The sequence below is a fragment of the Nothoprocta perdicaria genome, unplaced genomic scaffold, assembly GCF_003342845.1.
Source record: "Nothoprocta perdicaria isolate Ctin4 unplaced genomic scaffold, notPer1 scaffold_64, whole genome shotgun sequence".
Taxonomy (NCBI): domain Eukaryota; kingdom Metazoa; phylum Chordata; class Aves; order Tinamiformes; family Tinamidae; genus Nothoprocta; species Nothoprocta perdicaria.
This window is the reverse complement of record NW_020455910.1, coordinates 1,498,713-1,512,145: the sequence shown is the minus strand read 5'-3', so window position 1 is coordinate 1,512,145 and position 13,433 is coordinate 1,498,713. Positions and strand designations below refer to the sequence as shown.

General features: G+C 45.7%; 1 protein-coding gene across 2 annotated transcripts in view; it reads right to left on the bottom strand.

Annotated features, from left to right (window-relative positions):
• The window catches only part of PTDSS1 (phosphatidylserine synthase 1), a 29,302-nt gene extending 15,910 nt beyond the window's left edge, over positions 1-13,392 (bottom strand). For both annotated transcript variants that reach the window (XM_026049996.1, XM_026049997.1), the window contains exons 1-5: positions 13,214-13,392; positions 9,984-10,075; positions 8,444-8,488; positions 6,800-6,924; positions 2,354-2,512 (exon numbers count right to left, since the gene is read on the bottom strand). In XM_026049996.1, the coding sequence (XP_025905781.1) occupies positions 2,354-2,512; positions 6,800-6,924; positions 8,444-8,488; positions 9,984-10,075; positions 13,214-13,392 (600 nt within the window). The remainder of the gene's footprint in view (positions 1-2,353; positions 2,513-6,799; positions 6,925-8,443; positions 8,489-9,983; positions 10,076-13,213) is intronic.
• Between the last annotated feature and the right edge of the window lie 41 nt (positions 13,393-13,433).

Here is a 13,433-nt window from a genome sequence, read left to right as displayed (position 1 = left end):
TATTTGAAAAGTGGTGAGTTCTTGTTTTTGACAGAGCGGAGGAGGAGGACTGCTCAGGGGACCAGAGTTAGGACCCCAGAGAAAACAGGGAGCTGAATCCATTTCTATTCCACAAGGGAAAAAAAAATCCCCAAACCAGAATATAAAAACTTAGCTGATGTACTGGAAATAGAGAGGTCTGTATATTTTGAAGGMCCCCATCAAAACACACATGAACCTGCATAACAAAACACACAGCAATCTAGATAATATTCTTATCTCCCATAAACATACGTCATTTAAYGTGTGTATGAATATATGTGCACATATACACACATGCATATATGTATACATACATATACACACAAGCATTAGATGACATACATATATGTAAAAATAGATTTGTGTCTGTGAAAGGTTAATAGCAGGGCTTTACAACAGAGTCCTTTGTTGGCAAATGTATGGCTATAAGAGCCAAAAATTTCAAATGCAGGAAAAGGAAAAAAGAGAATGTATCAACTAGGAGTAAATCAYGGTCAATTTATAATAAACTACAGGGATTGATAGTGGCAATGACACTACCCTTGCAAAGGCACAAGTATAACAAACCAGCTGATTTTCAAGGTTTTAAGTACATGTAATGTGAAAGGGACACCAGGCCATGAGTCTCAGTCTGCAGCAGTTCACAACGATATCACAGGGCACAGCTAATAACGGAGCAAAAAGCAGAGCACAAGGGTTTTCCAGACCATCTCCAAGGCACTGGCTGCTCTCAGAACAAGAGAGCAGGGTCTCCATGATCCCAACTTTAATCTGATATTGTGGAACGCGAGTCAAGTGTCCCATTTCCGACCAAGGAGCCAGCTGAAACCCATTAGTGTTAACAGGAGACGCCCGGCTAAATCCCTGTGTAATTGCCCTGATAAGTTCTCCAGGTTTCTAATGACTCTCTTGAATCAACTAATTCATTAAAAAAAAATACATTTGAGCAGTGATAAGCCTTCTATATGTTGAACCTTACCCAACACATTGTGTTCTGGTAATCTGCCTTTCAGCGACAGGGAATACTAGACAACCCATGTGGTGTCAAATGGAAGACGATGGTCATGCAGTGATCTACTGAACAACAAGAGTGCGTGTGAAAYATGCCCAGATTTAAACTTGCTTTCCAGAAGGAAAAAAGAAGTACAATGACTAGCAGAGCTCTTGTGCTTTATGGATAGGTACTTTTGGAATACCTATTTTTAAATGAATAATTTCGTAATGGCCTGAAAAAAAGAAAAAGACTAGCCTTGAATCACACAGGTTAAAAACATGTTTTGAAAAGGAGTTAGTGGAAACAGTATTTTCAAACCCAGCAGTTCAATTTTAGACAACTATATCTTTATCATTTCTGAATTATAAATGCCTTGACAGATGGACCAAGCATCCTCAAGTCAGAAAGTTTTCCAGCAAATGAGACTTTAAAGATTAAATTCAGGTGACTATTCCACACTTAGTAGGAGAAAATTGACATATTAGAATATGCTGTGCCCCAAAAAAGGATTAGTATTAGATTTTTTTTTTTTCTGAATGGGGAAGTTGTATAATAGCACAAACAATAGATTTAGCAATAAAGACCAGCAGCCTGAGTGAAGCCAACTGACTAAACCAAACTAAATATCTGTAGTCATTTAGCTGGAGTAAGATTTTAAAKGGCCAAGAATCAACTGACAAAAATAAGCAAATASAAGTTGTCCTCCACACCATGGTGCAGGGGATGGATGTACACTGCGTGTGTGCTAGCTCAGATCTGGGGCTCTTGTGTTTTAACAGAAAATAATGTGGCTGTGCACTCAGGTCTCGAGACCCAYAACACCACTCTGCGTGGTGTTTTGTCCTACCACACAGATTTCTCCTCATGTTTTCCACAGGGTTCCCCCTGTTCCATTTCACTGCATGGTACACACACATAGGTACCACTTCACAAAGTACTGAAATAGTGTTGTATTGAGGGCAGGCAGAGATCATAGGGACTGCACGGTGGTAAAGGGAAAGAACTGGGATATATTAGGGAATACTAGTCAGAACCTGAAACAGAACAAGCGTTGAGCAGGGTAACAACAACAGGGAAAAGACAAGTATGGATGGCACCAATGAACTGAATTAGATTTTCACCCTACTTCAAGTACAGTAAGCCATTATCTGCACAATTTACATAAACCCTGACCTTACTGCTCTTCACTAATGCAACTGCACCATTCACTGTGCATATGGTTTATAAGTTCAAAATATAAATCTGTTTTGAGAACTACACAGGCAACCTTCTAGAAATGTTCAGGCTTTCTCTGAGATGGAGTAAAGTGTCATACACTGGAGAAAGCAGGCAGCCTACCTCAGTGAGCTCCCAGGTGATRCTAATAGTCCAGCACAACCCATAGCTGCGAATCAGCAAGGCCTTCATGGCCCAGCCCCAGAAATGCCCAAAAGCAAAAATATCGAAGTGGCTGAGGATTCTCTCCCAGGTGATAACATGGCAGTTCACAGCATATTCCTGTCAATGACAAAGAAAAAAAGAAATCCTCAATGAACAGCTAACCTCAGAAGCATTAGAATGAAACTTCTTTCTATGTAGTGCAACAAGCTTGAAATTAGAAAGACATTAAAATATGTATTATTGCCCTTCCTTTTCCTTCTGACAAGAACACCTGCAYTATCAAGTGTCATCATAATACAGCTCTAATTTCAAAGGAGATAACACAGACCTTGGAATGYAGAGGAGTACATTTTATGTGATTAAAGAGCACGAGGAGTAATAAAACAATTTTTAAAAAAAGCAAATAATAACACTCTAGAAAATAGTTCTTTGCCTCTTGTGTGCATGTATGTGTATGTATGGAGAGTAAGATTTGAAATATCTACCTTTCCTCATTTTCCTGCTGTCTGGTGGTCAGATACACTCATCACTGGCTAATCCCCATCAGTCTGCCTAGAACGGAGCCATGTATGTGTTGTTTCACTCAGTGATCATTTGAGCATCCTTTTGTCTTAATTTTCTCAAAGCAACTTCCCAGACCACATTTGTATTTAGAAAGTCTGGACACAAGGCTGAAGTAAAAATCAAAATGATCCTGCAACTGTTCCGGAATGGCAGAGTCCTTAAGAATGATAATTAATATTCTAGTCATTGATATCAAAGGAAATATGTTCTCTCTTCATATCACAGAGCAAGTGCTAGAAAGCACTGTCCAATTAAAAAAAAAAAAAAAATCTGTATTCCATCTGGAGGCTGCATCAAGTGGAGTTTCGTCTTGTCACTGGGCGCACATTAAACAAGATTATTCCCAACAGCAAATTGATGAAAAAACTGCTCGACATCCTCCTAAAACACACATTGCCACCTGCAGGTGACAACATAGCATTGCTCAGTGCTGTTCAATTTAGAAAGGATTCTGGCTTTTGACACTGTCCCTCACGGCATCCTCCTGGGCAAGCTCCGAAGGTGTGGGATAGATGTGTGGACGGGGAGGTGGATTAGGAATTGGCTCRRTGGCAGGGTGCAGAGAGTGGTTGTCAATGGTGYGGAGTCCAGCTGGAGGSCTGTACTTAGTGGTGTCCCCCAGGGGTCRGTYCTCGGTCCGGTCCTGTTCAACTTATTCATTAACGACCTGGATGAAGGGCTGGAGTGCTCCCTCAGCAAGTTTGCTGAYGATACCAAACTGGGAGGAGTAGCTGATAGCCCTGAGGGCTGTGCTGCCATCCAGAGGGACCTGGACAGACTGGAGGACTGGGCGGCGAGAAACCTCATGAGGTTCAACAGGGGCAAGTGCAGGGTCCTGCACTTGGGGAGGAATAACCCTGGACACCAGTACAGATTAGGCGTGGACCTGCTGGAGAGCAGTCCCGCAGAGAGGGACCTGGGTGTCATGGTGGACGACAAGTTGACCATGAGGCAGCAGTGTGCCCTGGTGGCCAAGAAGGCCAAAGGGATCCTGGGCTGCATTAAGAAAAGCGTCTCCAGCAGGTCGAGGGAAGTGATCATCCTCCTCTACTCAGCCCTGGTGAGGCCACATCTGGAGTACTGCGTCCAGTTCTGGGCTCCCCAGTACAAGAGGGATGTGGAGCTGCTGGAGAGAGTCCAGCGCAGGGCTACCAGGATGATCAGGGGCCTGGAACATCTGCCCTGTGAGCAAAGGCTGAGAGAGCTGGGTCTGTTCAGCCTGGAGAAGAGGAGGCTGAGGGGGGACCTGATCAGCGTGTATAAATACCTCAAGGGAGGCAGTGAGGAGGAGGGGGGCGGCCTCTTTTCAGTGGTGGCCAGCGATAGGACTAGAGGAAATGGCTTCAAACTGAAGCATCGGAAGTTCCACAGGAACTTAAGGAAGCATTTCTTCACTGTGAGGGTGACAAAGCACTGGAACAGGCTGCCCAGAGAGGTTGTGGAGTCTCCTTCTTTGGAGATCTTTAAAACCCGCTTGGATGCAGCCCTGTGCCACGTGCTCTAGGTGACCCTGCGTGTGCAGGGGGGTTGGACTCGATGACCTCTGAGGTCCTTTCCAACCTTGGGCATTCTATGATTCTCCTGGCCAAAACTTATTCCTGCACAAACGAACCATGATCAAGGTGAAAAAGGGAGGCAGAGATCCTGCTCCCTACCAGGATCCCACCAAGAAGGCAGGAAGTCACCCAGACAAATCTCCCCTCTCCCACACTCTCTATGGAGACAGTGGGTCCCACTAGGAAGCTGTAGGTGTCCCTTGGTGCTGCCTCTTGCATGTGGCACCCCTGATAATCATTCACTGGAAGGTGACTCACTTGTCTTAAGGACATCTAGGCTGCAGCTYTACTGCACATATCCACAGGTCTGAAGCTGCCAGACCTATCTGTTGTACCTCCCGTGCCACTTTGGGATGGGAAACACTTGCACAACAGGGGACAAGTCCACATACACTAGAGCTGTCTTTCACCTTTCTGCTTCTTTTACTTCATACATATATACAGAGGAAAGATTCTGGTTGAAATCACAGCAAGCTTTGAGCTGGAGTCACTTTGGCACCRTGGCCTATGTGCACATAAAGTCTTATGTGCACTGTGCTTCATACCCTAAAGAAAAGGATGGGAAGCACTGACTGTACAATGTCAGCTGCARGCTCCTAGCAGCAGCATTTTATCTGTGAATATATACCGAGGGGACACAGTAAAGTGGCTCTAAAAGCAAATTCCTTTTGTGAAGCTCTTGCTTTTATTATTTCTACCTGCATTTTTCTCCCATAACTTCTTTCCAGCTGCAATTCTGCCAGTCACACACAGAAGTGTGTTCAGCTTCCTTTTACACTCAAACACTGTGCTAGCCCCATGCAAGACACCAAGCCACAGCCTTCACTGCTGGGCACCTTCTCCCACAAAGAGCCTACTCCGACTCAAACTGGCAGCATTAGCAGGACGGTGAGGATACACGTCAAGTTACACGTCAAGTTTTTGCTGACTGCTGCAGCCAGGGAACACACTTCAGTGCAGTTCTGTGTCAGCAGTAACACTAGTCCCCCCAGCTTGAATCTATTCCTAACTGTAATGACAGGAGAGCCAGGTGAGTAACTTAYAGACTCCGGTTCCTCCTCCTCGTGGCAGCTCCTCCTAGGGCACTAACCCCCTGAGGTCCTTGGAGGCCTGTGTGGAAGGAAGGGCCTGACCTTCCCAGCCTGTCCCCACCTCCCTGTGTGCCCCGGCAGTGGCTGCTCCCCTCATCCCACCACACACCTCCTGCAGGGCAGGGAGTGCTGGTGCTGGCAGGTGCTCATACTTTTTCCAGGTTTTTCCAGGCAAGTGGCCCTCCCTGCCAATCCGCTGACACAGACCAACTGCACCGTAAAGATCTGCGTTCTCCTTCACGTGCCACGGGGCTACAGTTGGCAGCCACTGATAATTAGGTGCCGTGTGGTAGTTGCCACACGCTGTAAACAGCCTCTTGCAGGAGGTGACCAGTCTATTTCCTCACCCCTGAGGCAAGAGCCTGTGAATGGCACCGACCCCATAGCAGGCAACTGGCAGCGGCTGCCGGGAGCGGATCCCAGGCCCGAGCACGGCCGGCACCTGCTCAGGAGGAGGGCAGCACTCTGGTGAAGGAGGCCTCGCTACCCCTGCCTGCTCCTGCAACATCCATCCCCGGCCTGGGGCTCGAGGGCTCACCCCGTTCTGCCTGCATCCAGACCCCCCTCACGTGCTCTTCCCACAGCTCCCTCCACCAGCTCGGCCCCTGAGCTACAGCCCCTTTTCCTGAAGGGAGTTTTCTGCACAGAAACCTCTTTGCAGGCTGTCGGGGAGGTGGGAAGGCAAGCCAGCTTCCCATGGCCCTGGAGATCACAGCCCAGGAATCCGCCTGCCCGGCGGCTCCAGCGCTGGCTGCTCGGGCGGGCGGCTGCAGCGCAGCAGAGCCTGCGGTTGCCCTCTCTGGCCTCCTACCCCCTCGGCAGCGTGCCAGGCACATGCCAAGGCCACAGGAACAGGGGAAAACCAAAGGTCGCGTAAGGCAGCGCTGCAGCAGGTCAAAAAAAATGATCTGAGGGACGCCTATCATATCATCTAGATACTACCAGGATAAATATATTTGCAACATCCAGGTTCATATCTATTAAGGAATTCAAAACTCCAGCTCAAACATTTCTCTCACTCATTGAGTTCAASGGAAAGAAATAGCAGTTGATACAAAGGGCTTGTTGACTCTCGTGAGGACAGATACCAGCTTGCCCTGCTCATGCAAGCAAATTCAGATTTACCCATTCCCACCCACGTAAATTACATGCAAAGTAGCCAAAATGCACAGTGCAGTGCCAAGGATACATACCATAATATCTGCTTCCCTTGTGGCATATCGGAGATTAGGGTCCAGCCAGTACATTACTGCTTTTACTTGCTCAAAGTTAAGGAAGAGCACAAACACCAGGAAGAGAAAATAGAGCACACTGAGACCTGCAAAAAGACCCAGTTTTAGAAACATGTTCACCGACAAAGCTCTGTGGAGCCCCTCAAAGCTGCCTTCAAACTGGAGCTCAGTATCTTCTGCCAAGTTTTCACAAACGGGTTTCCTACATACAATAGCTATGTTAAAAAAAAAAAAAAAAAAAAAAGCCCTTAGAGACCAGTCAGAGGGGCAATCTCGAAGCACAGCAGTGAAGCATTCAGCCCTTTGCATATCTCCTATTTCCTGTGATGTTACACATACTTGACGGCATGAACCCAGTCAAACAGAAACCCATCTGAAGAGGTTAGATGGGAGTAGCACAGCACAGGGCTCAGGAAGCTCCTCAGTAAGAGGCACATTAGGACCCCACAGTTGCACTGGCTCTGTCSCCTTGATTAAATACTGTTAGTCTTCACTAATGCAGGTCTCTAGSCCTGTATGGCAGGTTTCAATGCAATGATCAGTTTAGCAATCCCACCTGGCAATTCCGAGCTCTATGAGCAATGAAGAGTAATTACACATATAACCTAACAGACCATCATACCCAAGGTACTTTTGCGAAACAGACAATGCTGTTTGATGTTTTAAAGATTAAATGATTTATGATATTTTTTCAGACCATTTAAGTTTTGTAACACTGTTGTATTTGGGACTATGCCCTCTCTCTACCCCAAATTTGAATACAGATTTTCTTCTGATTAGAAGTGTAAAAAAAGTGTCCCAGGAGCAGAACTACAGCAGCMTCATTTACCTTCTGGGAGTGCATTTTTATATCACTGGCATGTTCACAGCTCAACTCTCCTCCCTATTATTAGACTGCAAGTCTAATAATAGAAATTTTAAATAGAAATAGAAATTTAAATAGAAATAGAAGATATAACCAAGACTGTATTTGTGAGTGGCCATATAGCTCTGCTCAGGTACACAGACACAAACACACTGTCCTCTGCAGAGCAGCTTAAAATCACTTCAGGGAAGAGATCCGAGGCTCCTGCTGGAGGCAGGAGCTGCCAAGGCAGACGTGGCTACTCCAGCCTTTCGTCTGTTGAGCAGCTCTGTGATTTCACCATGCCCAAGAAAGCCAGGCCATAAGCAGCACAACCACCCAGGGGAAAATCTTGCTCTTCCCTTTGTGTGCAGTCTCTTTGCCAAAGCACAGGGATTTAAAGCTCTGAACTGCTCGGCACTGAGCAGGTCCTTTTAACTTACAGCTGCCRTAATCTCAAAGTAGCAACAGGACCTTTTCCCAAACTTCACATGAAGCAGGATTCTTTAAGAGTACTATCTAATCACAACTATCCTCTCAATGTCAACAGATGAGTAATCAGCTACTTTAAGAGGCTAGTTATTTTTAGCTTTATCAAGTGGTAGAAGAGAGAAGTATTCACAGTCCTTTTAAAAAGGAACAGAGCAGCTTTTAAATCCGCCATGCCTGTTTCCCCGACAATATACTTAGAGTCTAGCCTAGGCTCTGTGACCAATCCTGCAGAAGCACTGAGCAAACCAGAAACACAACAGAAAACTCACCAAAAACCATTCTCCATAATGCAGGGTGCGGGCGAGTAAAAGGTCCTGTGGACAGTAAACAAAAACCTATTAGAGAACAGTCAGCAAGAATGACAGAATCAGCTTTTAGATTTATCTCAAAAGAGGAGCTTTCAGCCTAAGAGGAGCTTTCAGATCCGTTCCTTATGAAACTTTGCAACACACCCCAAAGCTTTAGGCACTTTTTGTATATATTTAAAAAAAAAAAAAAAAAGAAGTGGCAAAGAGATTTGGGAGGAGAAAGAGGGGGTCAGCAACTGCCAGGGTGTAGACAAAATAGACAAAACGTTCCATTATTTCTAGGGGGATGTCTACAGAACAGCACTGTGGTGTTTACGCTGCAGATGGACACCATATCCCAAGTGTCACCAGAAGATCTCTCCTCTGGTTTCCACAGACCACAGTTCAGTCTAGCCTGGCTTGCTCCAAATTAAGTCCTTACATTCAAATTTCTGAGCATTAGCAAACAAACATGGTGCTTAACCCTCAGATGGCCAGGACCAGTTAGCAAATCTAAAACTCATACGGCTTCCAAATTGAATGTCATGTGTCTAGCGAGAGGCAAGATACCTACACTCCTTACCAGTATCAGCATTGTTTATTTTAGAGCCAGAAAATGACTTTATTAGGTAAAAAAAAMCCCACTTCTTAGTGAATGCAAATAACAGGAGATAGCAGTCTGGTGAAAGCAGACGAAACCTCTAAACGTGAATCATACATTAGCACCAAGAAGTGGCTGATGTTTTCAGAGCACATTGTGGATTGCTCTTTCATCCCTGTAAGCATAAACTTCCTTCTGCTGTCTCTGACATTCAGCTTTTCAGGGAGCACTTTGTGAGAACTACCAATTTATGAAGTTTAACGGTTAATGTCCATCTGATCCTGAACAACGTCAATCTCAATACAGGTTAAACTCAGAAATTATATTAATTGCTGACTACCATAACTAAAAATGAAAGAAATAAAACAGGGAAGCTAGCATTTCCTCTACAGCATTAAGCATCACAAAAGCTTACATTTTTACATTTCCTGCCTCCCATGTCCCCACATAAACTTACACTGAGCAACTGCAGTTTTACTGCAATGATGTGATTTAGATTTAGGCTCTGAACCCAACCACGTCCCTGGCTTCTGGTACAGTGATTTACGTAAGGAGTTACACCTCAGAGTGTATCTAGGATAACAGCCCTGTTTAAAATACACTGAAGAAGACTCCTTTAGAGCATTATGAAAGGACTAGGCAGCATCATTCCTTCAAAATTTAAGCCTCAACTGTGAGCCTGCAATAGGAACACTGATTTTCAAGACCCGACTTTCTTGTTAGATACAGACAAGCTATAAATAACTTGCTTTTTACAGATATCTCCACTCGGTTTCATTGCAACTCATTTTTAGACTGTTCCATAACAATAAAGGAATGCAAAAGAGTAAAGAAAAAAATGCACTTAAAAGTAATTCTTAAAAAAAAAAAAAAAACTATAGTGACAATAAAGAGAAATTTACAAGTAAGAACCTTACTCACCATTGGGAAAAGCTAGAACACTGATGATTAAAAAGAAGAAAATCACAGAGAGAATACCCCTCCAAATATTATCCTCTGGGACAGAATCATCCCTGAAGAGACAGACAATGCCACAGTGTTAAGGTATCATTTTGAGGATGAAGTCAAAAGTCTGTTGAGATAGCACATTAATTAAATACAGGCTATATAGAAATAAGCACAGGAAATAAGCACACCGCTTCTGTACCAAATCAGGTACTAACTGCACTGAAGTTTTTTTCTGCACTTCTGGATATCCTTTCTTACCAGAGGAGTTAAACATAATATAATCTATACATTCAAGCCACAGGTATCACTTTGGCGGTGACAATTCAACAGTGATTACAACGAGGTGAAAAATGTTCCCATTTTATTGTTTACAGAAACGTCATCAAAAGCACCTTTATCTAAGAGAGAAAGACCTAGACAGAAACTCTGCAAGCCTGGGTGCTGGGAGGGCGGAAATGCTGCAGTGCTTTGAGATTATTAAGGCAAAGCTCAGAATAAACTATCAGTATTAGTTGTGCTACTGTTATATCACAGCCTGAAGAGAGACCTAAGAACCCAGGATGCTTGACACAGATCTTCCTTTGCGGACAGGTACTGTGTGTATACATATATATGTATATACATATACAGCTGTGGGAGAGAAGGAGACAGAGAGAACTTCTGACTAGCAGTCAGTTTTTAGGAAATGTCACTAGTTAGGCTAGGAAGGGATAAAGCTCTTCCCAGGAAAGCACCTGTCACATTTCTGGGTGGTTCAGAAAAGAATCTGCGACCACATATATATGCCCCACAGTATGTAATTGCTGTAGTCATAAAAATATCTCTCACTTTGCCAAATTATTTCCCTTTCCCTCAGAACTGAGGCATAGCAGCTCCTTAGAAGACCTTCTCCTTTATGAAGCAACTAAGCACTGTATCAATTCTATTGCATGCAAGGAAAACGTAAATTGAATGTGAAAGGTTTCTCTCCTGCAGAGTCTTGGAGATTCACACAGCATTTTATTCCAGCCTGGACCTACCAGCCATTTTCCAGCAGCAGTTCTGCACAGTCTGACACTCATGCCAGCTGTAAACCCCAGAGCCCAGCACCCATGGTATCACAAGTGCCATCAAGTGGGGATTTTTTTTACTATTATCTTAAAAGTGACCATGTTATTGRAGTCACATTACTGTCTAATTCAGTGCAGCCAAGTCAGAAGTGGAAGAGACTATGATTTTACCACTTAAATCTAACGTCAGCTGTGCTGGAAGGGCTTCATCTTTGTACATCAGGTCTCTGAGCACTGCTTGGCTTCAGGACAGCCGTGCTGGGCATGCTCCCACCCTCCAAAACTAATGCCGTGTGTCCTGCAAAACCTTTACAAACCTCTTCCTCTATTCACAGAGGACATTCATATTCAAAATCTCATCCCCATGAGCCAAGTAACTGGCAGATATTTTCATTTTCAGAATAGCCTTTTTCAAAAGAGCTAGATATCTATCTTACCTTTTTACCAGAAGCAGCTAAGAATGAGGTGGGAGTGACAGCCTCACTACTGTGCACTAGTTAGGATAACAGTTACAGAATTTTCCTGGAAGAGTTATTTTGGGGAGCACCAAGGCAAACAAAAATGAAACAAAATAGCTGTTAGGGGAAAGATACAGTGTCAATAAACAATCAGGAAAATGTGCTACGTCATCTCCTCCCTGAGCCCTAGGAACTTTGGTGCTGACTTGGAAATAAAAGCATTCATGTAGCGTGAAGTTTCTGATGCTGGCGTGGGAGGGCAGAAGAAAATTCTCTCAATTTAAACCCACTTCACCAATTTTTCAAGTCTGTGGTTTCTGCAGAGAAAGACAATAAAAAGCAAAGGACATCACAAACACCTACCATTTTTTCCCTCCCTCTCTTGCTCTCCTGCCTGCTCCACAGCACTATGTCACACTAGAACATTACTAAAAAAATAAACAAAAATGAGGTAAGCTGAATGAAAAAGGGAGGGGCAAAGCATCTCCCCAAAACAAACCTAAATACATGATCATTCCATTTAATCAACTTTAATAACCTAGGGATTTGATTTTAAGAAGACAGTCCTACATCCTCACAGGTTTATTCCTGCTTCCTTTGTGATGGGTGTCACTTTGCTCAGTTCTCCAGCATCTCCCCTAAATTCTGCTTCCCATATTCCCAAATCCTGGCTAAATTTCCTTTAGCAGGCCTGTGCTAAAGCTCCTGGAAATAAATGCATTTCAAGTCAGTAGGAATAAATCACAGAAAAACTCCCTGTTGTGGTCTGCTGTGGAACTCAAAGCTCCCTGTTGTGGAGCTTACTTGAAGCAAGTGCCTCATTTCATCAGCAGAGAACTTGCTARGAAGCAAGCTGACTGCTTAGGGGAAGCAAAGGGGAAAAAAAAATTCACTTGTCACATCACTGCGTGCCCAGGAAATGGAAATGGGGACTGGAAACAGGGACTCCGGGCTCTGGAGACCCGGGTAAGCAGAGGAATAGGAAGACCAGACCRGGGTGTCTTCCAGGGATGCTTCCCACTTGGCTCCTCAAGGAGACCGTATGGGCTAGGCAGGGTCCCAGATGCGGCGATGGGGGTGGCRTTCTGGTACCTCCACGGGGATTTAGGAAACTCCTGTTGAGGTTGAAATAGCGGTGAAAAAAATAACCTAAGGGGCCAGAGCAGCTTCCAGGGCGCGAGGAGAAGTGGCGAGGAAAGGAGAAGTCGGGCAGTGCATTCACACACAGAAAGCGAAGGGGAGCTGAGGGACAAGTGGGGAGGAAGGGCTACAAAATTAAATTAGAAGTCACCGAAATCAGAAAGAAATCAAGACAAATCCAACAAAGAGCTGGCGATGCTCCTGGAGGAACGGAAGCACCGCACAGGGAAGCGGGTCCCGGGGACCTGGGCGACCCAGCAGCCCCGATCCCGCCCAGTGGCCACGAGCAGGGACCGCTCGGGCGACCTGCGGCTTTACCCTCACTTCTCCTTTTCCTCCCGCTCCTTCCTCGGCTCGTCCCACGCCCGGCCGTTACTCTGGCGCTTCACGGACGCGCGCTCGGGGAACGAGACGCGGACCGGACCGAACCGGACCCGACCGGACCCGACCGGACCGGACCGAACCGGACCGAACCGGACCCGACCGGACCCGACCGCGCCTCCCCCCCCCCCGCGGCGAGCGCGCCCCCCCCGCGGCGCCGCCGGGCCCCGCGCACCTCGTGAAGGCGAAGGCCATGAGGCTGAGGATGGTGAAGCTGAGCAGGGTGATGGTGTGCGGCCGGTAGAAGAACTCCAGCGTGATGTCCTCCACCTGCTGCTCGTTGATCATGCGGAAGTGCAGCCGGTAGTTCACGTCGTCCTTGCTCAGGGTCCGGCTCCCCACGCACGCCGCCATCGCGGCCGCGCGCCGCTTCCCCGCCGGGCGCCCCAGCCCGG